The 27,519-nt window shown below is 41.6% G+C and overlaps 2 protein-coding genes across 5 annotated transcripts; both read left to right on the top strand.

Annotated features, from left to right (window-relative positions):
• The first annotated feature begins 456 nt into the window (after positions 1-456).
• Positions 457-18,250, top strand: SLC18B1 (solute carrier family 18 member B1). Of its 4 annotated transcripts, none has more exons than XM_054822084.1 (14): positions 457-594; positions 1,420-1,559; positions 2,658-2,753; positions 4,421-4,494; positions 5,281-5,428; positions 8,263-8,419; positions 9,947-10,083; positions 11,734-11,835; positions 12,828-12,919; positions 13,586-13,681; positions 14,473-14,547; positions 15,963-16,056; positions 16,150-16,196; positions 17,683-18,250. In XM_054822084.1, the coding sequence occupies exons 2-14, from the start codon at positions 1,428-1,430 to the stop codon at positions 17,753-17,755; spliced, it is 1,323 nt and encodes a 440-aa protein (XP_054678059.1). In that variant the 5' UTR covers positions 457-594; positions 1,420-1,427; the 3' UTR covers positions 17,756-18,250. The 4 variants fall into 4 exon arrangements, with proteins under 4 accessions (XP_054678059.1, XP_054678056.1, XP_054678058.1 ...); XM_054822081.1 differs by lacking the exon at positions 457-594 and adding an exon at positions 730-904; XM_054822083.1 differs by lacking the exon at positions 457-594 and adding an exon at positions 736-769.
• Positions 18,251-20,044: 1,794 nt separating this feature from the next.
• On the top strand, positions 20,045-26,520 carry LOC129205069 (pantetheinase-like). The gene is made up of 7 exons (XM_054822085.1): positions 20,045-20,727; positions 20,823-20,953; positions 21,824-22,016; positions 22,550-22,841; positions 23,880-24,253; positions 25,616-25,786; positions 26,200-26,520. Exons 3-7 carry the CDS (start codon positions 21,897-21,899, stop codon positions 26,317-26,319), a joined length of 1,077 nt encoding a protein of 358 aa, XP_054678060.1. The 5' UTR covers positions 20,045-20,727; positions 20,823-20,953; positions 21,824-21,896; the 3' UTR covers positions 26,320-26,520.
• Positions 26,521-27,519: the final 999 nt, after the last annotated feature.

Below are 27,519 nucleotides of genomic sequence, written 5' to 3'. Positions count from 1 at the left end.
GCCACAACAATATATTGTCAAAATAGGCTTCAGCAAAGGAATGTGTGGCTGTTGTTCTTTGTGGCTGCTAAATAGTTTTTATGTTTCCTAATCTTGTGATAAGAAAGTAATTCTGCTTTTTACTGTCACATGGAGAATGGGATTCTAAAGTTAGGCACATGGCAACATTTGCTCTGAAATGTCCTTATTATGCGTCATTGTTTTATAACTAGTGACTAGATGGAATACTGATGGCCTAGTTACAACAGTGCTTTTAAGAGGTAATTACTGTTTTTTCTCTTCAAGCAATAGGTGGTCTGTCTTTTATTACATTTTGGTCTCCAGCTCATGCCTCACCGCCTTCCTCACTTTCCTCCCCTCCAACTTGAACCAAACGGCGTTGCTTGGATCACCTCTTCCTCGTCTCCAGCCTGAATTTACTCCTGGCTAGTTTACAGCTATTAATTCTTGCGACAACTTCGTAGTTCAGTTCTTCTGTTACTGTTCGATGGATCCTGTAACTTGCTAGAGGCTGCGTAGATGATCAGCGATCTTGCTAAGGAGCCATCACGAATCCCCTGAGCCACATACGCCTCGTACCCTGGGAGCCAGCAGGTTATTATCGGATGCCCAAAGCCCGTCACCGGCTGCCGCCCGCGGTGCTCCCCGGGCAACCCCGCAGCGGCGCTCCCACTGCCTCCCGGCGGGGCGTGGGGCGCGGCAGGCCGCCCCCGCAGGCTGAGCATGCTCAGTGGCGGCGGACGGGGCACCGGGGCTGGCGTTGGCTCCGGTACGCTGGCAGCCCGCGGCAGCCGCCAGATCGGGCGGCGGGGAGGTGGCTCAGTGCGCCGGCCGTAGCGGGCGCGGCGCTCCTTCCACATGGGCAGCCGGGTGGCGGACGGCGCGGGGAGCGAGCGGCCCCCAGGTGGGAGGCCGGTGATCGGGGGGAAGCAGCTGCCGCGCCTCAGGCTCTGCCTGCTGCGGCCGGGCCAGCGCTGAAGGACCGCTGCGCCGCACCGGAGCCTGCGCTGGGAAAGGGAGCGGGAGTGCAGGGGGTGGGGACGGGTTTGTCCCCGAGGTTGAGTCCCGCAGTGCTGCGTAACGGGGCTGTCCTCGCGAAGCGTGTGCGCCCACGCCCGGTGTGTGTGCCGCGGGCGTACGCGTGGGGCCGGGCCAGGAGCACGGCGGGACAGCGCCTGCAAAAGCCCGTGGGCTGAGGGGCGGCTGCAGGCTGGCACCGCGCGGGGAAGGTGCTGCCCTTACGGCAACGTCTGCTCTGCGGCGTGGGAGAAAAAAGTAGTACGGCTTGATTTCATTCCCCAGAGCCGGGAGACTAGACGTTTTGTGCGTATTTTAGTTTTCAAACCTGATTTGAAAATTGTAATTCCCTCTATCAGTATATAATACTTTTTTTTCCCCCTCTTTCTTTTGCATTTTAAGACGATGGCATGCCAGAAGCAGTTGGTGAGGAGTCAAGGCGGCTTACCAGAGAACAGCTATTTACAATGGCCGCAACAGCTTCTATAAACTTCAGTTCAATGATATGCTATTCAATTCTGGGACCCTTTTTCCCTTCAGAGGTAAACCAACAATTTAGCAAGCTACTCTTCAGATTATTTTTTGCATGTTGAAACTTTTAAGAGGGTCTTGAACACTGTGGTACCTTCATGGCTGGCTCTAAGCTCTGAGTTAGACTTTTGAGTTGTGGGAATTCATAGTGATAGCCTGACGCTAGCTAAAATAGATTAGAGTGTATATAATGGTGACCTGGATCCTGTCTATGGACTAATTTCATCTTCCCTGTGGCTGCAGAGGACACAGCAAACTAATGAAATGAGATAGAAGTTGAACTGGATGCTTGGAGAACTGAAACAGTTTTTTTCGCCCAGTGTTGCACAGCAGTTTGGTAGTAGAGCTGAGATTAAAACTCTGCCCATGTCCTGACTTGCATTTCAGTGCCTTAGCCACTCGGTGACTTTTTATTTATAGCTATCTTTCTGTTAACTCACGCTGGGCCATCATTAACTGTGTTAAACTTTCTGACCTAGCAACTGGAGGGGGAAAAAAATGATCTCTGCTTATGTTGAGTGAATACAATGTTTAAATATAGGATGAAAAAAAAAGGTCATGGTGTCTCTGCAGCAGAAGTCCATTTCTCTCATGACCAAGTTGTTCCCAAGTATTAACAAAGAAACGTTAAGATTATTTTTGCTCTAAATATTCCAATGTACTGCTTGTACCCAAGTAAGTGTAATTTTCAGTTGGATTAGTCAAAAAATTGCCTGGTGCTAGTTATCGGGAGCCGTGATACAGTAAAGATAACGGATTATCTCTGTTCACTGCCCTCTCACCACGTGAGGGATCAAGGCTTTGTAGCTAGCTCCATTGCACACCAGCTGAAGCCACCTGTATAAAGTCTCGTCACCTGTTCAGCAAACACCACAGTGTTGAGGAATGAACATTGCTTTTCCTTGATTGCATATAGCTTAAATAGAAGTGTAACATGTCCACAAATTGCTGTGTTATTACCTTATGAGCCCCTACTGCCTTTGAGAAAGGAAATTGCTTTGTAACTGCACTAATAGAGAATTAAAAAAAAAAGTGAATGTACAAGGCATGAATGTTATTCACCTCAAGAATTTGCCTCCACCTTTATGCAGTTGTGATCTTCTTTTCAGGCAGAAAAAAAAGGTGCCAGTAACACCGTTGTTGGCCTGATTTTTGGATGTTTTGCTTTGGTCAATTTCTTGACTTCTTTAATCTTGGGAAATTATGTAAGTATAATTGAAGGTGTAACTTATTTCTGTGATGACACAGGTTGGTACATGAAGACAGTTCTCTAAAGCTGAGAAAAGAGATGTCTTTTCAGTAGCACTCCTGCAGGCTTGTGTCTGCAGTAACTGGACCCTGGCCAGTCAGTCTGAATCTGATCTAAGTCTTGTCAGTACAATTTAAAAATTACTCTTCTGTTGTTCTCAAAGGTAGCATAGGGTGGTGGATATGTACCTGTTTTGTTTCTCTGGTTAACTGTTGTGTTTGCTTCAGAGTAAGCTGCTGATCAAGTCTCCTTTCTGTTGCCTCCTTTCCCCCTACTCCCCGTTTTATTTATATCACTTACTTATATATTCTGTTTGGTTTAGTGTTTTGGTTTTTTGGGGGTTTTTTTTAGTTAGCTGCACCCCTTCTTCTTTTCTGTTATGTTGTCCTTTTTCTTAACATTTCCTCGTATTACGACTCTGCTACTTAACTTGGTTTTCTCCTTCCACTTCATTATATAGCAATGTGGGATAAATGTATCCAGTTCTTGCAACTTCAGTTTTCCCACAGATTCAGGATTTTTCTTATGCTAGAGAACTTACAAATACATTATTTAACAGTTTGTTTGTTTATATGCTGGAGCACTGCTGTCTATGCTTTTTCAGCTAGGGCTGCTCAAGCTCATTCTCTTAAGTAGGGGCTGCTGCAGTTTTACAGTATTCTCTTTCTTTGGCTGGGCAGTCTCTTTGCTGACCTCATGGTGAATGATTTTCTCTGGTGGTGAGGTTGCTCATCAAGGTGTCACACAAGTAAGACCAATCTCGGTGCCCGTGATGGCATTCAGCTATGGCACAACCCTCACCAAGTACTTTGCAGAGGAGAGAGTGAGCGAGCACACCATCCTTGCTGCAGACAGGTGAAGTGAGCACCGATAGAGGTGGGCAGTCCAGCAATCAGAAATCCTGAGGGTTTCAGTGAATCTTGCCAAAATGTGGGCTTTAGTAATAATGGCTGAAACACAGGGACTTTGTCCAGGCCTGAACAAGAAGAGTCTGAAATACCTGCTGTCCTTAGGGGAAGTTACAGCATGGGATTAGAAGCTCAGATATGCTTTGTTATGGGATTGAGTTACCTTTACTCCATGCCTTTCATCATCCTTCACCCTGAAATGAAGGAAGGTGGAGTCTTTTCTCTGATGATGAATGGGGAAGCCTGAAGGTACCGTGCTTCCTATGCCAAAGCTTTGTACTATTAAAGGTTGCGATAAATTTGCTTTAAAATCAGCTTCCATTGACTCTTCTTAGCCATATATGTGACAGGTTTTTCTGACTTGGCATGACTGACGGTGCTGGAGGGGGAATGTATTACTTTCTGTTTGTTTATAACGAGGAATGCTGCTGTAACTTGCTGCTCTGCAGAGGCTGCAGTGCACCGCTGTGAAATAGTTAACTGCACCATTGTCTTACCATTCTGAAAACTGGGTTAAGTCACTTAACCGTTCAGAATATTTTTAGGTTCAGTAGTGCATGAAGGCACACCAGCAGGATCAGCGTCTCCAGATCTTTTAGTTACATATGCTATAAACTGCCCATAATGTTTTGATTTCTTAATAGTAACTTACTTTGAAGGATTTTTTGATCTAGGCTTGAAATAGTAACTTGTAAAAATGGTATTTAATTTACAGCTTACACATATTGGAGCAAAATTCATGTTTGTGGCAGGGATGTTTGTTTCAGGATGTGTGACCATTCTGTTTGGGTGAGTAATTTTTGTTGGTTAGTTTTGTTGCATTTGTCTTGTAATAATTTTCATCCATATGAAAGGATGGACACAAACCAAAACTGGAAATTCTTGTGCATTTTTCGGGTGTTGGTTAGATCACCTAACTTTTTGCATCTTTACTTTTTATCTGTCCCTTGCAAAGCAGAATGAACACTTCTCCCTTTCAATAGGTTTCAAAGCCTACTTAGTACTTTGAAAGCAAAGGAGGAAGGTTCTACATATTTAAATAACTACCATAGTTGATGAACAGCAAGGTGGCTGTCAAAGTGCACCAATAAGGGAACTATTTCTGCATGTGTTAATTATTCTTTTCTGTAAAATGTAGAGTGCAAATGAAAAGCTTTGCCTGGTAAGTGGAGAAGCTAAGCCGCTCATTTCAGCAAAATAAAAGTTTTATTAACAATGAAGGAAGCTCTTACTAGATAGTTGTAACTCATTGTGTCATACTTCTTGCACAGTTGCTTGGAAAAGCTATGAAATACAATAGAAGATGGCATTAGAGTTTTTCACAGGTTCGGTTTTTCGTGCTCTCTTCACCACCAGACAAAGGGGAAAGGAGAAAGTTGCCAGAATTAGTTTGGTACAGTTTGCATGACTTCCCTGATGTGATTAAAAAAGATGTGGCAACAGAAAGCATTGAGTGTCTTGTAACTGTCCTTTAACAAATAAGAAACGATGCTGCAAGGCCTTTAGTAGGTGACTGAGTAGATGTTGCATCCTGAGAGATCTCCATTTACTGTTTTGTTGGGGGTTTTTTTTCAGAATGCTGGACAAGGTGCCAAGTGGACCAATATTCATCAGTTTGTGCTTTTTAGTAAGAGCAATGGATGCAGTAGGTTTTGCAGCAGCAATGACAGCATCGTTTTCAATCCTTGCAAAGGCATTTCCCAATAATATAGCTACTGTCCTGGTAAGTGCAAAAACTAGTGTTACAGCTAAGTAAGTACCTGCAGTATGATACATTGCCACTAGGCAACATAAAAACAGGAGGAAAAAAATCTGCTGTCTCATATAGGCATATTTGAAATCGTCACGTTGGTAAATGAGAATCACAGTCCTAGAACAAGTTTAGACCTTAGAATAACTCCAATTAGGTATAAATTAAGCAGTATGTATTAGTTGCTTATGTTTCGAAGACAGCTGAGCACCAATGACAGTAGTTATCTCTTCAGTTGAAATCAGACTATTAAAATACTAACACAGCTTTTAGTGACTACTTCTACCTGGACAATAAGAATCCACGTGGACTGATTCAAGAAGTTTGATTAATTCATTCAAATAGTGTTGATTTAAATGACTGAAAGATGCAAAACTGGAAACAATTTTGATTTCATTTTTCTAATCTATTGATAAAAGTGATGTATGAGAACAGGACACCTAGAACTTCTTGAAATTTGGAGGGCACTATTTCTGGTCATCAATGATTCATTTCAACCAGAGATATTACCCTTATTTAGTTAGTTTTTATGGTGTTAGGGAAGAAGAAAGTGTTGTATTTAATAAAATGCTGCTTTTCCTTTTTCAATAAATTGTGGTTTCAATTCAAGTATAGACTGACAGAAATAACTGGGTTAAATTTTAATGAGTGAACAAATGTTAAGAACATCCACAGAACATTTAATAAAATTGGAAAAGTTGATGCTTTTATTAATATTGTTGTTAAGCTATATAGTTACTTCTTTAAATAAATGTCTATAAAAATATGACCTCCTAACTAGCAAAAAACCAACTAAATTGTATCAACAGTGGGGACCTGGCAATTTCTTTGGAAAGCAGGTTTTGGATTTATTCAGACAATAAGGTTAAGATTTCCTGATTGCAAATTTAAATGTAATTTAAATAGGTAAGTGCAGTAACCTTGACTTAAAGGGACTTAGTTATCTATCTTATATATAATAAGACTTCATAATAAATGAAATTCTATGGTGGCAGCACAATAAACGTGATGCATAGCTGAAAATGGTATGTGGTGGTGAAGGTCAGCTCAAGACCACAATCAGAAATGCTACACAGCTGTGGTTTAGTGGCTACCTTTGTTTAAAATCTAGAAATGGTGCTGTCAGAAGACAGATCACTTTTAAATATTGGTCTGTTTGCCATATAATACATTCTAATGTCTTGTTCTGCATGAGAATACAAGCTTTTCAAATTTGTTGATGTAGACTTAGTGTCCTTAAATGGACATGATGGAGAGTTCTTGTTACTGTGAGCTCTGCTTGTGGTGGTGGCAGAGGCAGAAGAAAGAACTTGTTAGTTGAAGCAAGGCACATCCTATGGATAAATCATAAATCCTGAAGGAATGGATGAGGGATTTTTAGCCTTGCTTTTCATTGCCCTTCTTGATAGAGCTAGATACTAAAAAGCACTTTTCCTCTCCTTACCCTTTTGGTACCAGTTTTCAGTGCCCCTTTTACCCATTGTGTACCCTAGGGAATGTATGGGGAAGTTATTAAATGTAGGCACGTCAGCCTTGTTGAAGTGGAAAGTTCAGCATCTGTCAGCATTATCCCTCTGTTGGAGGAGGTATGAACTTCAAAACATAAACAATATCACTTGTCTTACAATATCAGGTTTACCTTATCCTCCCCAATCTGTAATAATGCAGAACCTCAGCTCCACCCCCTCCCCCACCAATAATTCATTAACTTTAAGGGGCTAAATGATGCACAGCCTGATTTGAACTGAAGTCTCACCAATCATAAATAAAAGTAAAAGCATTATTTGGATGCAGTTATGTTAACTCCTGGGCATTCCATGTGTTGAAGTTTACCAAAATCTCTCAAATCTATCTAGAACTAATTTTGAGGACTTGCTAGTCATATACTGTTGTTATTTCCTTTCCTAGGAAAGGAAAAGGTTGAGACCCTAGGGTAAAGAATTTGGCTATTGTTGACTGTGCCTGTTCTTGGGCCATTTGACCACTCTGACTTGAATCGGTAAAATTAAAGATGAGGATGAATCCCAATACTAACTTTCTGGGTCCCAGAAGTTAGCAAAACTTTAACTGTAAACAGTTATTACCACCGGCTGTTATTTGTTAAAAGGGGGTGGTCTTAATTACTGATGAGTCAAGTATTGAGGCAGATGTCGACAGTGGTGACTATGGTGTTGTAACACAAGATTTAAGTGTTACTGTAGTATTGTCCTTTTGAAAATTAGTATCTTCTGAAAGATGCCAGATTATGAAATTATGGCCAAAATAATCTGAGCTATCCCCATCACAATTTCACTGTTATTTCCTACCCCTAGTCAGTGAATCCAGGTGGTCGGTTATAGAGAGAAAGCTTTAAGTTGGCACATGTACCTCATCCTGTGAGATAATGACCTGTCCGAGTAGGCTTGTTTGGGTCCGCCCCCCAGCTGGAGTGTAACTGCAGCTGGGAGAGGTGATCACTTCAGCCTGAGTTGTCCTACAGATGCTTTCCATGAGGAGAGTGTTTGTCTTGCCTCAGGACTGGGATGTGTTAGGTGACAGCAGAGTGGCTCATGCTGCGGTTACAGGTGGTTCCCTATAGTGAAGCGAAAGAAGTGATGGCTGTCACGCAGACAACTGTAAAATTCCTTTTGCTATCCCACTTTGTGCAGGTCTACTGGCTGCTATCCCCTTTAGTGATGCTGTGCCTTTTTCTTTTCACTAGCCTGCCTGTTGTGCTGCTCCTCAGAAAAATGGATCGCTTTTATTGTTACACTAGAGTTTCTCAGCGTTCAGACTCTTTTTTGCTTGCTTTCTTTTTCATCCTTTAGGGCAGCCTTGAAATTTTTACAGGACTTGGACTGGTGCTGGGCCCGCCTTTAGGTGGCTTTTTGTATCAATCATTTGGTTATGAAGTCCCTTTCATTACACTGGGATGCGTAGTGTTGCTCTTGGTGCCTGTGAATATGTGTGTATTACCAAAATATGGTAAGCACTCTTCTTCCTTTCTCCTCATTCACCTTAATTTCTCCTGTATATAACTGTTTTAGAAAAATACCAGTTTCTGGAGTCTGGTAAAACTCAGAGGACAAAGCTCCAGCTGAATTAACTTGTGATCTTGATCAGGCCTGTGTTTTAACGCAAATTAAAATTAATGCGTGCAGATGGCCTGGAATGAATCCAACACCTCATGCCCATCTCTGCAAACACTAAGAACTCTTTGTGGAAGTGAACTGAGATAAATTTTTGTTTTCTTTTATCTCTTTAGCTTCAGGGCTTGTAAAGGATCAGTTGTGTTGTCTTTGTATCAGCTTGTCATTACATCTAGTTGAAGAAAAGGTGGAGATAGTTTTTGCCTAAAACAGGAGAACTTGACATGTTTGAGGGGTTAACGGAGGGAAGAAAAAACGGAATTACAGGGAGAACAAAAAGGGTTTATTTGTACTGAATGATGCAGGATTTGATTAACATGAGAGAATGGCAAAGTTAATAAGGGAGGGGTTTAACTGAAGTGTTGGAGGTCATATGAATTTGGTTAAATTTTAGATGGTCCTGCTTGGACAGAAAGTTAACTTGTACAGAGAGTTAAAGTCTTCACACAAGATCGTTATTGCAAGGTTATAGTTCTGTTAGTCTTATCTAAAGACTAAAAGTTACTAAAAACTAGTAACTTAAATACATTTTTAAAAATATTTTTTCCTCTTAAATATGAAAACCTTGGAGAATAACTTCATATATATTGCCTTTTAGAAGAAACTTACAGTGATTAACCATGTGCTGCTACTGCTGGCTTTCCCCCTGCCTCCCCAAGCTCTGAAATTGTGTGGAGTCATGATATTACTAGCCAATTTGAAACTATGTTAAATAAGTGTTAGCTCTGAGCTGGTGGATGCTAATGAATGAACTTTTAGTTCTGTGCATATTTTAAGACCACATTCAACTATTAAAGCACCAACAGCATCAGGAAGGAAGCCTGACTTAGAAATGACATCTAACCATGACATCTGAAAGAAGCTTCCTGTCTGGAGTACAAATTGAACGTGTAGGAGACCCAAATGACTTAAAAATTGGGGCAGATCTCAACTAATAACTAGCAATCTTTTTATTTTACTTTCATAGCATGTTTCTCTGATAGGATATGAATGGTTCACGCATGTGTGCATGTTCTTTAAGTTGAGATGTATCCATGAGATTTTCATTGTTCAAGAGCTAGCGGAGAAATAACCATATTTTCACATAATTGGGAATAGTACATGCTATTGTTCTTTTCAAATTGGGGATTTGCAATGTTGGAATCTAAATTGTGTACTTTTCTTCTTTTATTCACCAATCAAATTTTGTTTTTTAATATAAAAACAGTGTAGTCTGTAATAGTCTACTATTGATTTTCATTTGTTAGATAACGAGTAATAGGACTAGAAAAAGGGAAATACTGATTTCTAAAGCAAGATGATCAATCATGAGCTTATGCTGCTGAAAATAATGCAATTTCCCCTCCCTTTTCTCTTGAAACAGATTCAGTCCCTAGCAAGGACTCCTTTTGGAAGCTCATTCTTCTGCCAAAAGTCTTGCTGCTCTGTCTTACTATATTTTCTCTAAGTGCATGCTTGGGCTTTTTGGATCCCACAATGTCTCTCTTTATCCTAAAGAAGGTAAGTCCTGTTAACATGCAGAGAAGTCTTGACTTGCTAAATAGTAAATAACTGGTTATAAATGCAGTTTAAATATCCTAAACAAAATGAAGCCTAATTCAACTGCATTGCTTTAATTAACTGTTAATAACGTGATTTCCAAATAACTTGATTTCTACTGTTGCTGTTGGGTCTCAGAATGAGGCCTTTAAAAATGTGCTTCTTCCACTTAATTGGCTTTCAGCTGCAGAATACCATCTCTGAACAGGGAATAGCAGCTGGTTTTGGAAACGAGAGACTTCTTTCTGAGAGCAAATTCTGTAAAACTGCAACAGTCACTGACAGTATTATATCTCTTGATGTGGGCATTAGTTTTCAGTGACATGTCATGGCCCTACCTTCTCTTACAGCAATGCCAAAATTAAACTGATTGCAACTATGTAGCCTGCCAGCTGACTTCACTCACTCATTAAAACAGCAAATGCTGTTTTATTTATTTACTTTTAATTGCTTTTAATATTTATTTATTTGTTTCCTGATTAATTTTATTTATTTATTTTCCTAATGGTGTTTAAGGTAATGAATTTAAAAAACAGTTTAAGATTCTGTTCCCGTGTGAAATTAAGCAATGCTTTTTGAGTGGTTTATTTACTAATTGTTTTTCCAGGGAATAGCATTTCCCAGGTGGTTATGCTACTACTTTTTGTCTGTCTGGTCCAATCCTTAGAGCACTCATACAAGGTGGAGGAGACTTGGTGCTAACCTCTTCCGTCAGTGGATATGTGAATGTACGTCTTCCACCACCGAGGAGGGATCTGTAGTTACTCCACTGTAGATTATTGCACACTGGTGTGGCTCTTCTGCTTTCCCTCTGCTCTGTGCTAACAGATACTTGCTATGAAAGTATTGTAGCCTTCTTGGCAGGTGTTCTAACCACTAAATTAGAGTTATTATCATGTGCTTGCATATGGCAAGGAAATAGTGAATATTTATGTAGTCCATGCTACATGAAACATCTTGGAATACCTTCTAACTGGTAGTTAAAGCACTCATTTGAGAGACTGGTATGCTTTTGGTTCATTACACATTTTGTTTCAATACAGAAATGTGACTCTGCATTAGGAAAATGTAGACCTCGGTGTTTGCAAAAAGCCTCTTACTCATTCTCATAAAAATCCTCCTTTGGTTGAAAAGACAGAGTTGTGTTTTATAGCACTATTTACTTTTAGGATGCACTGATTAGCAGTGGATGACTATAGTATTTATGCTTCTCTAAGTGGGAATAAAACTGAAGATTGGAGAGGTAAAGACTAAATCCATCTCAACTTCAGTGTCTGAAGTGTCTGTTTCAGTGTGCCAGATATTAATGATAGAATCCAATGTGCTGGTGTAGGGACATAGCATAGTGTTTGCTCCTGAGATTATTTAGGCTTTATCTGAGTACAGTTGTGTGGGGTGTTTTCACTCCATGCTTAGAAATGGAAGTGGAAGGAAACTGGAGCTCTGCTAATGACTTCAAATGCTTGAAAAACCTCTGTATGGTATCAGTAAAATACTTAAAAATCATGCGTTTCAGTGTTTTGACCTAAAATATTATTCTTCAATTGTCCTTTAATGAATGTAGCATGTATGGTTTGTTAGTAGGTTTTTTTTTTGTCTTCCTTCCCATAGTTCAAACTCCCAGCTGGTTATGTGGGTTTGGTATTCCTTGGTTTGGCACTCTCATACTCCCTGTCTTCTCCCCTCCTCGGGCTCCTGAGCGACAAACTGCCAGTGAGTACTACCCTTCTGTACGTGCAGGGTTAGTAAAGCACTCTGTGCATTTAGGTAAAACTGGAAGACTCCCCATATTGAAGCGGTGGACGTAGGCCTGGTCCTGTAAAGGGATCTGTCTTTCAGGACCTTGCACATGCACTGAATACTGCCAACTGGAAGGTCTCTTTTGCAAGGTCCAGGCAATACATGAATGTCCAAATTATTAAAGGATATTGAACAAGTATCCTGTAGTTGAAATGTGGTGAGCTTTTCCAGTGGACTAAGCACAACCTATTTCCAGCCACTATGGAATGGAGAGTGGGAAAACATGTCCCGGTTATTCATGCTTTTGTCCACATCTAATTTTATCAGCTTTTGAATACAGGAGTAAAGATGTTCCGATTAGCTGTGTTTGACTTTATGTCTTAAAAAGTGTAACATCCAAAATAGATCAGCATACTGACTGACTGTGGTTCTCTAGCTCTTAACTGCACCATGGAAAGAGACTTTGGCATTGATATATGTAAAACTGCCTGGTTGGCAGCCACTGCTAATTGATCAAGGAAACCTGGAGACTTTGAATGCTGTGCATGAAGGACAGTGCCAGTTTTCTGACACTGTTTTTTTCCTGACACAAACTAATAATGGCCTTTGTACATGAGAATTACATGCAGTGCTGCATGGTATTTCTTATACTAAGGAAGAGTAAGAGCTAAAATACTTTGCTAACAGAGAAGCACTGTTACTCAATATCCTGAAATGATCTCTGTATTAAGCAGCTGCTGCCACTGATTGCGTTGGTGGTGAAGATGCATGAATTCAGTGTTTCTTGATGGTGTTCAGAACTGGCAGAGAAATTGTGGATTCCCAGTTTGTGTATAATGATGGTCTCTGCAAGAGCAGTACTTTTCAGGAGTTGAAAATTTAGAAGAGGGGTATTAGGCAAGACAAAATAGTTAGGTTACAAATTCACATTTTTAAGTTACGCACCTCTTCATTTTCTTTCACAGTACCTCAGGAAGTGGTTGCTCATATCTGGAGGCCTAATGACAGCACTGTGCTTTTTCATGTTAGGACCTGCTCCTGTGCTGCACATTGAAAGGTACAGAACTGCCTCTTCTTGAACCTGTCCCCTTATGTGATGTTTTTGTCATAGCTATCATGACCATAGTCATGTATGCCCACAAGTCTATAGTTAGCACCTCTGACCATGAAACAGGTTTGGTTTTTTTAACTTGAGACTATGAATGTAAAGCAGCAGAAGCATCTGAAAATTGAGATCTGCTTTGTAAAATATATCCTTTTTCTTTACTTTTTCTTACTGGCTTTGCCTTTGAGAAAAGGAAATCAATAAAATCATCAACATTCTTTGTCTTAGCAAAGTCTATTTGGGTATAATGTATCAGGCTACAAACTGTACCTGCAAAATCCTTCACTTGTGCAACAACGCAAGTCTGGAGCTTGGATATATGTATTGCTGAGTTAAGCTTGTCTGTCCATCTCTTTTCTATGTGCTCCTCTTAAAATGAACTGCATTTGATAAGGAAATGTTTAACTTGAGCACAGGATTTTTAAATTCTCGTACAAAGTCTTTTTCTAAGCATAGAGCTGTATTTTCCAGTCTTAGTGTTCATTTAAAGTAGAGTTCTTCTCGGCTTCAAGAAACCTAGTTTTCTGGTCAGTCATGGAGAGCTGATAAACAGCAAATGGTGTCCTTATTTGAAAAGAGTCTTCAGCAGCTAACTTCTTTTAAATGCATCTTTTTCAGTCAGCTGTGGATGTTTGTGCTAGTGCTGGTTTTGATTGGCTTTTCCATTGGCATGAGTGCTATCCCAGTGTTTCCAGAGATGCTGCACTGTGCATAGTAAGTAACTCAGTCCAACACATCTTTCATGTTACTGACAGTAAGAAACTGCAACTAGTTTTCAGGGGTGAATATGAAGTAGGGTTTTGGTGTGGATTTTTTCCACCTTTTTGAGACAAAGGCAGTGAGTAACACTTAAGTGTTTTCACTGCTCTTGTCTTAGTTTTTTCTGACTGAGCACCCCAGTCATCATACTCCAGATATAAATTTGCAAATGTGTATCTCAGTGTTATGAACACACTGAAGTCCATCAGACTTTGGGTCTCATAGTATGGGGCGACCTGTGTGTGCTTTCATATAGATAGGATTTATTTCAGCTTCTGAGGATGATTAATAGCAAGCAGTTTTCTCTGGATTTTCAGTCTGCATTGGCATTAACAATTGAGCCTACAGGAGTCATACTTGCTCACAGTACAAGGTCTGTACTGATGATGATGACTAGAAGGGTCTAGATTTACTCTTATTAGTATGTTCCTCTTGGAACCAGGTCTTTCCTTAAAAAACAACTGTCACTGTTTTACACTTGCCGTACGAAACATGGGGAATGAGCGATGGTGTGGTGTCTCACTCGGAAGACATCAGAGATGAGAAGTAGCACTGCAATCCTTCAGAGAGGCAACAAAGAAGAAAGTACTGGGTAAAAAGACATGATTCCACTGTACACTTTTGCTTGTTAACTATTTGTTATGTGTAAATTAAAAGGAGGGGAAAAAACTTTCTTTATAGAGGAAGGCTATAGAGTGAGACATAATAATGTATTGTACTACTCTAACTGGTCTGTCTTTCTGCAGTGAGAATGGATTTGAAGAAGGTCTGAGTTTGCTGGGACTGGTGTCTGGGCTCTTCAGTGCCACCTGGTCCCTTGGGTACGTATACAGTCACCTTTTTGTTAGCCGTGAGTGCCTGGTTATTCTATGATATTGCCACATGAAAGCCTGCTGCATTGCAGCAGGAAGTCTTGCATTGCAGTCATTGTGATGACCTTGATTCAAAAGGTTCTTGCTAAACAGATGCCTGGTGAACATGTTAAAACAGAGCTTTTTATCCAACAAAGGGAATGTACTCTGAACTTCTCTTCCTTGAAATGTATTGCCCTGCATATCAAAAAGCTGCAGTGATTAAGTGGATGTTAGCTTGCCCTTCTGTGTGATCATTTCTGTTGTCACTGAGATATTTAATGCTTAATATACAGAGAGGTGGGCCATCATTTTTTACAAGGCTAAGTCTGCCCACATGGAGTGAGGGATCTGCTCCTGACTAATTCTGTTCCCCCTCTTTTATTTTCCACATTGCCTCCTTTTGTCTGGGATAGTTTAGGGTAGAGTCTTCTCTTTCAGCCACAGCCGTATTTCAAGGTCTGTGTTTGCATAGCTTAGCAGAGTGTGTCTTGTCTTTCCTACCCGGTGATCATCACAGAAATGAGTGAAAGGTGCTACTGGCTGAGTGATGCTTCAGAGTTGTCACTCAGTGGGATGTGACAGAGTCACCCTATTGACAGGTACTTCCAGGACTTTTTTATCTGTCCTTGTAGTCCTCTGTGGCTGCACCATTTTTCCCAAGCTAACTGAAGTTCTAACTGTCCTGTTTATTTGGCATATGGTTCAGTACAGATACGGGTAGTATAAAGTTACCAAACCCCAGTTTTATGCTGTTCTCAAACATGGTTTTATTATGTGACTTGCTGTCAGGAAGTGTCTAGTTTTACACAGTTTTGTCCCCTACTGTAGTGAGAGACCATTATCATGTAAAACCTTTCATAAAGTGACAGCAGCTGTGTAATCCTTCATGGCGTTCTTAGAAAGGCATGGAAGCGCAGGCCGGTTACATACAGCACAACCTTGCAGTGACCACGTCTGTCACGATGTACCTCCCCGCCTGCCTATATCCACCAGTCTTTTGTCCTGAAATTTGAAAGGTTTACATTTTGAGGGATGAGAGTTTAAATTTCTTTTATGATAGAAGTGATAGAACTGTTAGAACATGGCTGTTAATGGGGCCTCTAAGCCATTCCAGATAGAGGAGTGCATTCAGCTTTCTGGTGTGGATCCTATTTCCAGCTGAGGAGGTAACGAGATGGGTTTATTGGGGCCATGGCAAACAAGGATTTAATACTTATCGTGGATTATAGGAAAGTTAGGCCTGTAGAGGACAATCCCTTTGTTGACAAAGGAGAGAGAATCAATGGAGGGAGGCCACAAAACGCAATGAAAAAGTTCTCTGAGAATATGATAGGTTAACTTTTTTTTCTGGGAAGCCAGTACCTCATTTTGATTTGTTGCAGGTCGTTTGCAGGTCCCACTCTAGGAGGATTTCTAAATGAAAAGCTGGGTTTTGAATGGGCATCGGCCATCCAGGGAGGATGGGCACTGTTAACTGTAAGTAATTACACATTTTTTGCTTTTGATATCTATTGCAATTATGAGCTATTGCATAAGGTTATTATTACAATTGTAACTGTTTCCTCAAAGGGTCTTGCAGCTGGAATATTCTATATCACTGAGGCAAGAAGGAGAAGGTATGTTGAGATATTTATGCTTTATTTTACTTGCAGCCATATGAAGCAAACCTTTGGAAGCTGTGCTTCCATATCTTCCTTGCTACCAACCTGATAATGAATGACAAAATGACCAGTAAAAATACTGCTTAAATACTTTGTCTATATGCCTTCCTTAAATCCCTAATGACCTAAACAGAGGACCTAAACCAGGCAATGCCTATTCTACACAAGCAACAGGATGGTGGCATTAATGAACAAACCCTACTGATGGTTCCTCTCAAGAGGATGTCTGTGAGCTGGAATTGGATGGATGGTCACATCCAGAGAGTAGTGGTCAACGGTTCAATGTCTGGATGGAGATCAGTGATGAGTGGTGTCCCTCAGTGGCCGTATTGGGACAAGTACTGTTTAATACCTTCATCAGTGACACGGACAGTGGGATTGAGTGCACCCTCAGCAAGTTTGCCGATGACACCAAGCTGAGTGATGCGGTTGACACACCTGAGGGAAGGGATGCCATCCAGAGGGACCTGGACAAGCTTGAGAAGTGGGCCCATGTGAACCTCATGAGGTTTGACAAGGCCAAGTGCAAGGTCCTGCACCTGGGTCAGGGCAACCCCTGGTATCAATACAAGCTGGAGAATGAGAGGATTGAGAGCAGCCCTGAGGAGAAGAACTTGGGGGTGTTGGTGGATGAAAAACTGGACATGACCTGGCAACGTCCGCTCACAGCCCAGAAAGCCAACTGTATCCTGGGCCACATCAAAAGAAGCATGGCCAGCAGGTCGAGGGAGATGATTCTCCCCCTCTACTCAGCTCTGGTGAGACCCCAGCTCTGGGGTCCCCAGTACAAGACAGACATAGACCTGTTGGAGCGAGTCCAGAGGAGGGCCACAAAGATGCTCAGAGGGCTGGAGCACCTCTCCTATGAGAACAGGCTGAGAGAGTTGGGATTGTTCAGCCTGGAGAAGGCTCCAGGGAGACCTTATTGCAGCCTTTCAGTGCTTAAAGGGGGACTTATAAGAAAGATAGGAACAGACTTTTTAATAGGGCTTGTTGCAACAGGACAAGGGGTAATGGTTTTAAACTAAGAGAGGGTAGATTCAGAGTAGGCAAAGACAGACATATTTTACGATGAGGGTGATGAAACACTGGAACAAAGGTGGTAGATGCCCCATCCCTGGAAACATTCAAGGTCAGGTTGGATGGGGCTCTGAGCAACGTGATCTAATGAGAGATGTCCCTGCTCATTGTAGGGGAGGTTGGACTAGATTACCTTTAAACGTTGCTTCCAACCCAAACTGTTCTGTGATTCTGTGAAATGATAGGTGTGAAAGCAGTAGGACGTGGTTCTGTGCAATAGTGGGCAACCAAATCCAGTGATCCATGTAGCTGTTTCCATGTAAATGTGTGGCTTTTTTGCTGTAATATTGGTATTGTATAGAAGTATCTAGAGAATATTAAAGCTGTTTCTTCTCTCCTGTTCTTTTCCTCGTGCAAACAGTTCCAGTTCCAGCCTGCAACATCCTCCCGGTAATAATGAAGAAAGAACTCATCTGATGGGCAATGAAACATAGCCAGACATACTTTCAATTCTTTGTGTACTACTGTGGTTTAACCTAGTGTTGAGATGAGTGGATTTAAGTGTGTTTCATTATTCTGGAGCTGGGATACATGATCCCTTAGTGAACAACCAGCTGTGGTTTAGTTGTAGCTGCATTACTGTTTTGAAACACTAAACACTGACTGCCTTTCTTTTGGAAGTCCTCATGTGGAGTGGCTGAAGTGATGAGTAACCCTCAGATGTCAGCCTGTTTTACTGCATTCCATATACAGTGCACCACTGTATGTGAAGAGGTGTGTTTTCAAATGTCTGGTTTCTATATTTGAGCCTGCTGTGCATTATTCTTGGGTAAAGCTACTATTTTGCCACCATGATTTTCTGTATTTTTCTAAAGAAAGTTTGTTATCTTGTAATACTTTAACTGATAATATAAAATGTTGATACAGAATTTAAAATGACAAGGCATTAAGCACAATATTGTTTTCAATAAAGCAACTTTTTTTCCTAAGTTTTGTGAATTTTCTTAGACAGCGAGAGTCTAAAAGACTTGGTGTCTACCAGCACTTTTATTATCTTGAAAGTGCCTGAAAATGGGATGCAAAGGTAATGAAGAGAAGACTTAGCATCTCCACACAGAACTGACTGATCTTCAGTCCTGGAGGAGACTTGGCATCGTGTGTGTATGTGTGTATACATACAGGCACAGATGTATATATGTTTGTATTGTATACAAAGACTCAGCTTGGTGTGCGAGATCTATTCTACTAATAAATGCGAACTGGAATGTTTGTACTAATTGCCTCTGCAACAGTAAATCTATCAAAAATCTAGGGCTACTATTTTCCAACAATGGAGGTGGAAAAAAATAATCTTGCCTACTCCAGATGCTTGGCAAAAAAAGGCAAGGGTACCTGAGACAATGGCATGCCTCGCAAACGCACACTAGGCTGCTTGATCTCAGTTGTTGCAAAAGTCTTTTAGTTTGTCCTTCAGTGCAGAACTGGGTCCTAGAACGGGCTTAGAAAAATGGTGTAATCCTAGCAATTTCTATTAGCTTCTCTCATGAGTAGTGTCCTGGTTCTGGCAAGGCTAGAGTTAATTTCACAAGGAGCCAGGACAGGTGAGCCAAGCTGGCCGGGGGCTATTCCATGCTCACCATAAAAGGGGGCTGGTCGGGCAGGGGCGGGTTTGGTGTGGCTCCGTGATTGGTTGAGTGTCTGGTCTCGGTCCTTGGATCGGTAAATTGTTCTTTGTTATCACCCATTGTGAATATCTGTTATAAGCACTGTTGTTGATTGTTTCCCTCTCCCTTGCTGTCCCAGTAACCTGCCCTTATCCCAACCCTCGAGGCTTTGCCGTTGTTTTTCCGTTCTCCTACCCAGCCCGCCGGGGGAGGGGTGAGCAAGCGGCGCGTGGTGCTCAGCTACCGGCTGGGGCTAAACCATGTCAGTAGCTACTGCAATTCACATGAGAAATACTTTCTCTGCCAGAGCCCTTTATAGGGCACTAGCAAGAAAAACTGCTCCAGTAGCTAGCTGAACTGTGAAGCCCCAGGGTGCCAGAAGGCAGGCTTCCCCAGGAACGTCCTGGCAATAGCTCCCTTTCCTTTTGTATCGGTGTACAACTCAACTGGGAATGTACAACTCAACTGGGAATGTACAACTCAACCTGTTAGAAAGTGCTGACCCTGCCAGTGCCCACGGTGGGGCAGGTGAGAAGGAGCTGAGAGGACTAGAGGTGGACACAAGGAGGACAAGATGCAGATCTGTAGATATAAGACTTAATTAGCTCTCTTTGTGAAATGACTTGTTCACTTACCTGACTTGTGCTGTTAGGACCTGAAGGGGCCAGGATTACCAGAAGGGGCACAAATGTCACTGAAATTAATGAGCTGTCCTGCAATGCCTGAACTTCTCCAGACCTCCAGTAGAAACTAGATAGGCTTAACTAACCCCTCTAGCTTTCTGGCAACACATCTTCTCCCCTCTATTCTTTCATGTACACAATGGAGGCAAAATAAACCTGAAGAGGAATCCTGGTTTCCAGATTTGTTGCTGAAATAAACTCACAGGCTTGTTCTGTCACGATTATCCAGGGAGCCACGGGTAAAGCAGAGCAGTGGGATCTCCTATGGGAAACTCAGCAAGCCCTTGGCTACTGCTGTGCTTATCTCATGCGGTGGCAGGTCTAAGTACCCATCTGCTGTTACTAACAGAGTTATACAATCTGTGAAGCTGTGATAAGTAAGGACTGTGCCAGGTACAGCCAAACTACACTGGGCTAGGTCGGAGCAGCCCTGAGCTGGGGTGGCACAGGTAGCACCCATGCCGCAGCATCGAGCTGGGGGCTGGCCTCCTGCAGCCCCGCCTGTACCCTGTACCCTACAGTTTGGGCAGGAACGTGTCCGAGCTGGTCTTTGCTGAGATTTCCCAAACTCTGCCTTGTTTTTCTGCTGTGACCTGGGCTTGCCTTGAACTGTGTTTCCACAGCAATGCCACGCCTGAATCATTTGTACCTCTGGCGAGCGACATGTTTCTTTAGCTGCAGCACAGCGGTGACTTCTCTGTCAGGGGCGTAAGGTGGAATTGCTCTATGCTGGCAGCTCTCTTGCCTTTGATAATGTGAGACTTTCCGGGCAGGGTGATTGCATCTTGCGGTGTCAGCTTTCTGCCACTCTGGGGAATTCCCAGGTTTTGTGCAAGACTTTCCCTTTTAAAGCCCCTTGGCTTTGCTTGCCCCATCTTCCTCTTGGGTGACTTCCAGGCTCCAGACATGGGGCTTCCTAAAGCTCATGCCTCCGCCGTGCTTTTGGTGCTGTCTGCTCTGGAGGCCTGTGCCCTCGACAGCTACGTCGCAGCCGTCTACGAGCACAGCGTGGTCTTGTCAGAGGACACTGAAGTGCCGGTTTCTCCTGAGGAGGCCTTGATGCAGATGGACAAAAATATGGCAATTTTGGAAGCAGCCATCAAAGCAGCAGCCAGACAGGTATTAGGATAGAGTTAGAGACATTAATTTTGATAAACACTGGCCATTTATTCATTTTCTTAATGGTGTTTTTTGGGTTTGTATGTTGGTACCAGGGTGCCCATATCATTGTGACTCCTGAAGATGGCATTTACGGCTGGGTCTTCACAAGGGAAACAATATATCCTTAACTTGAGGATATCCCAGACCCACAGGTCGACTGGATTCCCTGTGCTGATCCTGGAAGGTATCATCCCTGCTGTGCATGGGGGAACAGTCCGATGGGAAAGTCAGCTACCTTTAGAAGTGGTTGTTTTAAATGTCTTGGAACAACAGCTGTGAAATGAAGGCAGGTTAGACATCAAGTTGTTGCCATAAATAGCTTCAGAGAACTTCATTATCTTTCTCTGTCATTTTTTCTCACTGTAATTCTTTTGTTTTCAGTTAATGTACTCAGAAAGGTTGAGATTTGTTTAAAAGAAAAGCAAAACCTTACAGAATCTACATTTCAGTAATGTATTCCATGCATGTTGTAGAAAATGTTTAAGATGCAGAAATATTAGGAATATTTGTGAATAAAATAACAGCTGCTACTGAAAGGATATACTGCACAATTTCAAATTTATATTTTTGAATCATGATGTGGTAGCCTTTTTATTCTATTATTTTCCTTAATAAATTGCACCATTTTTTGAGGCTGCAATATTTGATGAAAGATAATGAAATGCACCGTAGAAGAAACAAATCCTAAGCTACCTCAGCACAGCAGCTGAACCGAGCTGAATCAGAAAGCTGAGATTAGCCCATGTGTTGGTGTAACATCAGTGCTGTACCACATGCTGGCAGCAGAAGGGAGACTCAGGTGCAAAGATTCGCTTTCACTGCGAGGAAACCCCCGTGTTCCCCACTTATCTACCATGAGGTGTAGCTGGAGTTTCAGCACACTAAGCTTTGAAGCACAAAGCCGCTGCCTTCCGTTGAATAACAGAAAATGACAGTCTTGTATTAGAAATGACTTACGCCTATCATCCTTGTGATCTGTAGTCTTAGTGTTGGCGTTTTTATGGATTGACTGGTTTTGATGTTCTATTTTCTTTCTTCCTTCCCTGCTGTTTAGGTTTGCTCCCTCACCAGTGCTGGAAAGACTGAGCTGCCTCGCGAGGAATAACTCCATCTATGTGGTTGCAAATATGGGAGACAAGAAGCCCTGTAATTCCAGTGATCCAAGGTGCCCAAGCGATGGCCGCTATCAGTACAATACCAATGTTGTCTTTGACTCAGAAGGGAAACTGGTGGCTCGTTATCACAAGGTGAGAGGATTTTATGAATTTCAGGAAGTGCATGATCCTCAGGTGATTAAAGATGAGAAAGAGAAGCTGCTTCCCAGGCTTAAATGTATTTGTACATAGAGTCATTATAGAGCGGGTGTCAGAGGACAGGTGAAAGCCACTGCCTTAAGATATCTTCATTCCTGCTATTCTGAATTTAATAGCAAGTAATTAAAAGAGATTAATTAAAACTCAATAAGCCCTCTATTTTTACTGCTTCTCAATAGGAAGTGACACATGAGATATTAAAACAGTAATGCCCTAAACTCTTGCTAACTAAATACAAATCCCCTTCACTGGTATAAAATCACAATCATGGATATTTGTGCTTGACTCCTCTTGCAGTGGTATGAATTCTCCTTTTTCAAAATTGAGATATAGCATGTTCACAAAACATATTCTCCATTACTTGTATTTAAGTGAATGAGTATTATACTCAATATTAGTCTGATTTAAATGGTTTGATTTATTTTCTAATCTTTTTTTTTTCTCTATTCCTTCCTTTCCATGAACAGTACAACCTTTTTGTGACAGAAAAACAGTTTAATTACCCCAAGGATCCAGAATTTGTTACTTTCAATACATCCTTTGGCTACTTCGGCATTTTCACTTGTGCAGACATACTCTATCATGACCCAGCTGTGGTCTTGGGAAGCAGATTTCAGGTTGACACCATTCTGTTCCCAACTGCTTGGGATAACACTCTCCCACTGCTGTCAGCGGTCCAGTTTCACTCAGCATGGGCTATGGGAATGGGCGTCAACTTTCTTTCAGCAAATATACGCAACTCCTCTTTAGATATGACAGGTAATGTGATATTGTTCTAATTGATCTTGTTCCCATGGGCAACATTTATATCTATGCAGTGCAGTTGACCCAAGCAGAAATTCCCATCAGCTTTAGGCATGGATGCATGTGTCAACAGGATTAGGACAAGAGAACTTATACAGATAAAAAGGAAATCAAAATGTGATATGTTAGAACTCAGAAATGCTTACATCAACTAGAATACCTTTAGTTATCTGTTAAATGATCAGTCTTGAGAGTTTAAGCATGTGATTCTTCATCTTCTGGCCCTGGTGTTTATCCATGTTTTGGCCATGTGAAGGCCCAAACTTTTTTCCTCCACTAGGTGGAAACCTAACTCTGAGAAATGTTCTTGTGAGTCCTGCAAACATCACTTCTAGGCTGGAGACCTTGTGTCAAGTTTTCTTTGCAGGCTTTGTTTTCATTGTATATTTTTCCTGAGCAGATACTAGAAGTCAGGCTCAAGTTTTGTGGGAATGTGCTTGCAGAAGTGAGAGAAAACTTACTGGTGTTGCTGAAATGTAGCCCTAAGCTTTGCCTTCCAAATAAAAGCAGATATGGGCCATTTCTTTAGTTCTCAGTCATTGATGACCCTATGCCATACAACTAATATTCTTTATGGATAGGTTTTACTCTGGGATTTAAAGATTTATGTATTTATGTAAAGAGCTTGCATAAAGATGTGGCTTTTGATAATATCTTTTTCTTACAGAATTTATTTGACCTAACAGTGTTACCATTAATTTTGGTGAGAAATACTGAGATCTTCAGCCACTTAAATCATATATAATGGCATACAGTTAGCACGGTAATCTTGCCACTTACAATACACAAAACATCAGAGTTTGGTCTACTTTCCATTGATTGTAAAAAGCATTAGGTTAGGATTGCAGTCTGTGAAGGCTTAATTTAGTTTCAAAACAATCCGGTAAACATCAGAATAAAATTTGGCACGTTTGATTAGTGAAGACTGCTTACTTGTACTGTACGCTTGCTTTCAGATTAAAAGTTAAGCTTTCTGGTGTTATGTGTTTGCAGGGAGTGGCATTTATGCCCCAGATGGTCTGAGAGCATGTTATTATAATACAGAAATGGAAAATGGTCACCTTTTGGTGACAGGACTGAGCTCACACCCACGTCTGTCTCCTAACTATCCTGCTGCTGTTAACTGGAAATTGTATGCCAGCAGTATTGAACAGCTTCCATCAAACAATCACTATTTCAGTGGGGTTGTTTACCATGATCTCTTCTCCTTCACGGAGCTCACCGAACCCGAGGGAAATCGTGCCATTTGCCAGCAGGAGCTCTGTTGCCATCTGAATTACAAGATGGCAGAGAAGCAGAAAGATGACATTTACGTTCTGGGTGCCTTTGATGGGCTACATGTTGTTGAAGGAGAGTATTATTTGCAGGTAAGTTTTCCGTTCTTGAGCATTTGTCTCATTTTTGATTGAGGGGATTTAAGAGGAGGCATATTTTAGGTCCCTCTATAAACATTTGTTTTCTTCATCATGCATTTTGACTTCATTAGGGGTGTTGATCCTGCTTTTCTGTCTGTGTAATAAATAATGAAAGTGAAGACCCTGAGTTCACCCTGTGCTACAACACTTCAAGGAGGTTTCCATATATGTGTACAAAATGTCGTGTCCTGTTTTCAGCTGGGGTAGAGTTAATTTTCTTTCTAGCAGCTGGTATAGTGCTGTGTTTTGGATTTAGGATGAGAATAATGTTGGTAACACACTGATGCTTTTAGTTGTTGCTAGGTAGTTGTAGTGTCTACACTAAGTCAAAGACTTTTCAGGTCCTCACGCCCTGCCAGGTGCAGAAGAAGCTGGGAGAGCACAGCCAGGACAGCTGACCCAGGCTGGCCAAAGGGATATTCCCGACCACAGAACATCATGATCTGGATAGAACTGGGGAAGCGAGCTGGGAGGCGGGATCACTGCTCAGAAACAGACTGGGCATCAGGGTGGGGGGTTCCGCATATGGTGAGCAATTGTATTTGTGCATCACTTGTTTTGTATTATTATTTTTTTCCTTTGTTATCCTCTTAAACTGTCTTTATCTCAACCCACGAGGTTTTTTTCCATTCTCCTCTCCATCCCACTGTGCAGGGGAGGAGTGAGCGAGGTGCTTACTTACCAGCTGGTGTTAAACCACGACAGGGGGAGATCATAGAGTTTCCCTATCTTCATAGGGTACTCTTGTCACTGCAGACAGCTGTTTTCTCCTCAGTTGATTATGCTATCGTGCTGATGCGATTCTCTAACATGCAGTTATCTCACAAAATGAAGAAACGAAAGACGGATATAACCTTTGTATTCACATGGCTTCTCAGTGTATTGGTTCTTTTAAATTTCATTGTTAGGCTTTTTTTAATGTGCTATATCTTCATAAAATGTCTCTATATCTTTCAAGTGTTCCCACTAGAATAGGCAAATAAATATGGCTTCAGTTTTTTTAGGAAACTCAGCCATAGCTCAAGTAACTTACCTAGGTCATAAACTATTCCACATCTATGACTAAATGCATATGCACTATGCATGAATGTACACATAACTGTGTACACACAATCACAGTGCTTTGCTGCGGTGCTGGCAAAGAACTGCCTTTTTACAAAGTTTCAAGTGCCAAGAGCGCCCATCGATCCTCTTGGCCTAAATAAATGAGTAGATGTATTGGATAATCTCTTCATCATGACAGCTTTTCTGACAACCAAATCCAGCTCTGGACTGTTGAAAGCTTAGCAGTATTTTGCTTTTTCCTCCCCGCAGATATGCACGCTGCTCAAGTGCCAGACCACAGACCTGAACACATGCGGGCAGCCGGCGGAGACGGCTCAGACCAAGTTTGAGATGTTCTCCCTCAGCGGCACCTTTGGCACCAACTACGTCTTTCCAGAAGTCTTGTACAGCGGGGTGCAGCTGGCCCCCGGGGAGTTTGAGGTAATGGGGCACCCTTGTGAATTGTCAGACTTGTAACACAGATGGTCAAAAAGCCCCTACAAGACACAGGAGCAACTCCTGTGTGTCCTCTATTTCAGTAACTGGCTTGAGTTCAAGGCAGCTTTATTTCTGCCTGATTTTCCTGGTTGCATTCATACAGCAGGTCCATTTCCCTGATTCCCTTCTTCCCCAAATGTCCTAGAGCAAGATCTTACTCAGGACAGAAAGAAGTGTAGTTTTTCTCAGATTTTGTGGTGTCTCCAAATGAATAAGAGACTCGGGCATGCTTTGCTTTGTCTTTTTTCAAGACATCTCTCAACCAGATCAACATTAATTAATATATTCTTTTGTGTTTGTCATACAATAGTACTGCTTTGCTGAGGTTGCTGTTTATTTTACCTTCCCATAACTAGGTGCTAAATGATGGACGTCTGGTAAGTCGGACTAGTACATCAAAGCCAGTTTTGAGTGTAACACTCTTTGGGAGGTGGTATGAAAAGGACCCTCCACACACAGAGCAAGCTTCGCCATGATTTCACTGCACGTCCTTTAAGATCTCATCTGCTTATTTCTGTAATTAATCATAATTAATCACAATGTCAATTAATGTTAATTAATGTTAATACACATAATTGTAATGACATTCTATTGCTCAAATTGCCAATGACAGCATAGTCATTGCACATTGATTTGTTGACTTGATTTTGCAGCAAAAATAAATTACTCTTTTGGGCAATTCTGTACGTGTTTTTGTATCATTGTTTTTGATTGTCATGGGTTTGACCTCGATCTCACAGGGGGCAATAGAAAAAAAATTCGTCTGACTTTACTGGTAGGATTCAGGCACACAGCAGTGGATTGTGGCCCAATAACAACCAATTTTTAATTCTTTGGCAGGGTATTAGAAGTCATTTCCACAATATTGTTCTGCCCCATCTCTGAACACACACTTTTCTAAGCCAGAGATTAACAGATCCTTTGAAGGCCGATGGTTGAACTTTTAAGTTACAATTTGCTTTGAAAATGAAAACAAGCCTCCAAACACATTGCTTCAAAAACAGTTATTCAATGGAGCACACAGTGTAATAGGTTATCATGCCACACCCTAACGTACAGCTGGAGGAGTCTATTTGAATCTTTCTGGCCACAGTTTTAGTGTGTGGAAAATTCCCTTTCCACAAAACTATTGATAACTGTGTCACCTTTTTCAAGCAGTCAGGTGGGTCTGTATAAAAAATTCTCAAAAAGAGCAATTTTGCAGGTGCCTATCTGTCTTCCCATGAAATGGTTGTTCCTGCTGGTGCAAGGGAGAGTCAGGACTGTGCAGGCAGGTGTCGGGAAAGGCTGACGAACAGCCTGAGCAGATTGAACGCACTGGCACGTGTGCAGGTGCAGGCCCTGCAGGCTGTACCTTCTAAGCAAGCGGACTGGATCACTTTGGGTGGCGTGGCTAAGATTTCCATGTACTGTTCATTGTGTTGTTTCTTCTGCAGGTTTGTTTTGAAATAAAAGCACTGTTCACATTTAACCTGACCAACATAATGAAAAATAGACTTGCAGGATGTAAAATACATTGTTTTTGAACAAAGTGAATGTTCTAAAAATAAGATTTTAGTCTCTAGATGTATTAAAGTGTAACCCTCTACAATTTATATAATAGAAGTAATGGAAAACACTCTGTTTGTAAAGAAAAAGTACTGCATTTCTACATTTATATCTGCGCCCTAGGACAC

Source organism: Grus americana, chromosome 3 (genome assembly GCF_028858705.1).
Source record: "Grus americana isolate bGruAme1 chromosome 3, bGruAme1.mat, whole genome shotgun sequence".
NCBI classification, from domain to species: domain Eukaryota; kingdom Metazoa; phylum Chordata; class Aves; order Gruiformes; family Gruidae; genus Grus; species Grus americana.
This window is presented reverse-complemented; position numbering and strand designations above follow the sequence as displayed.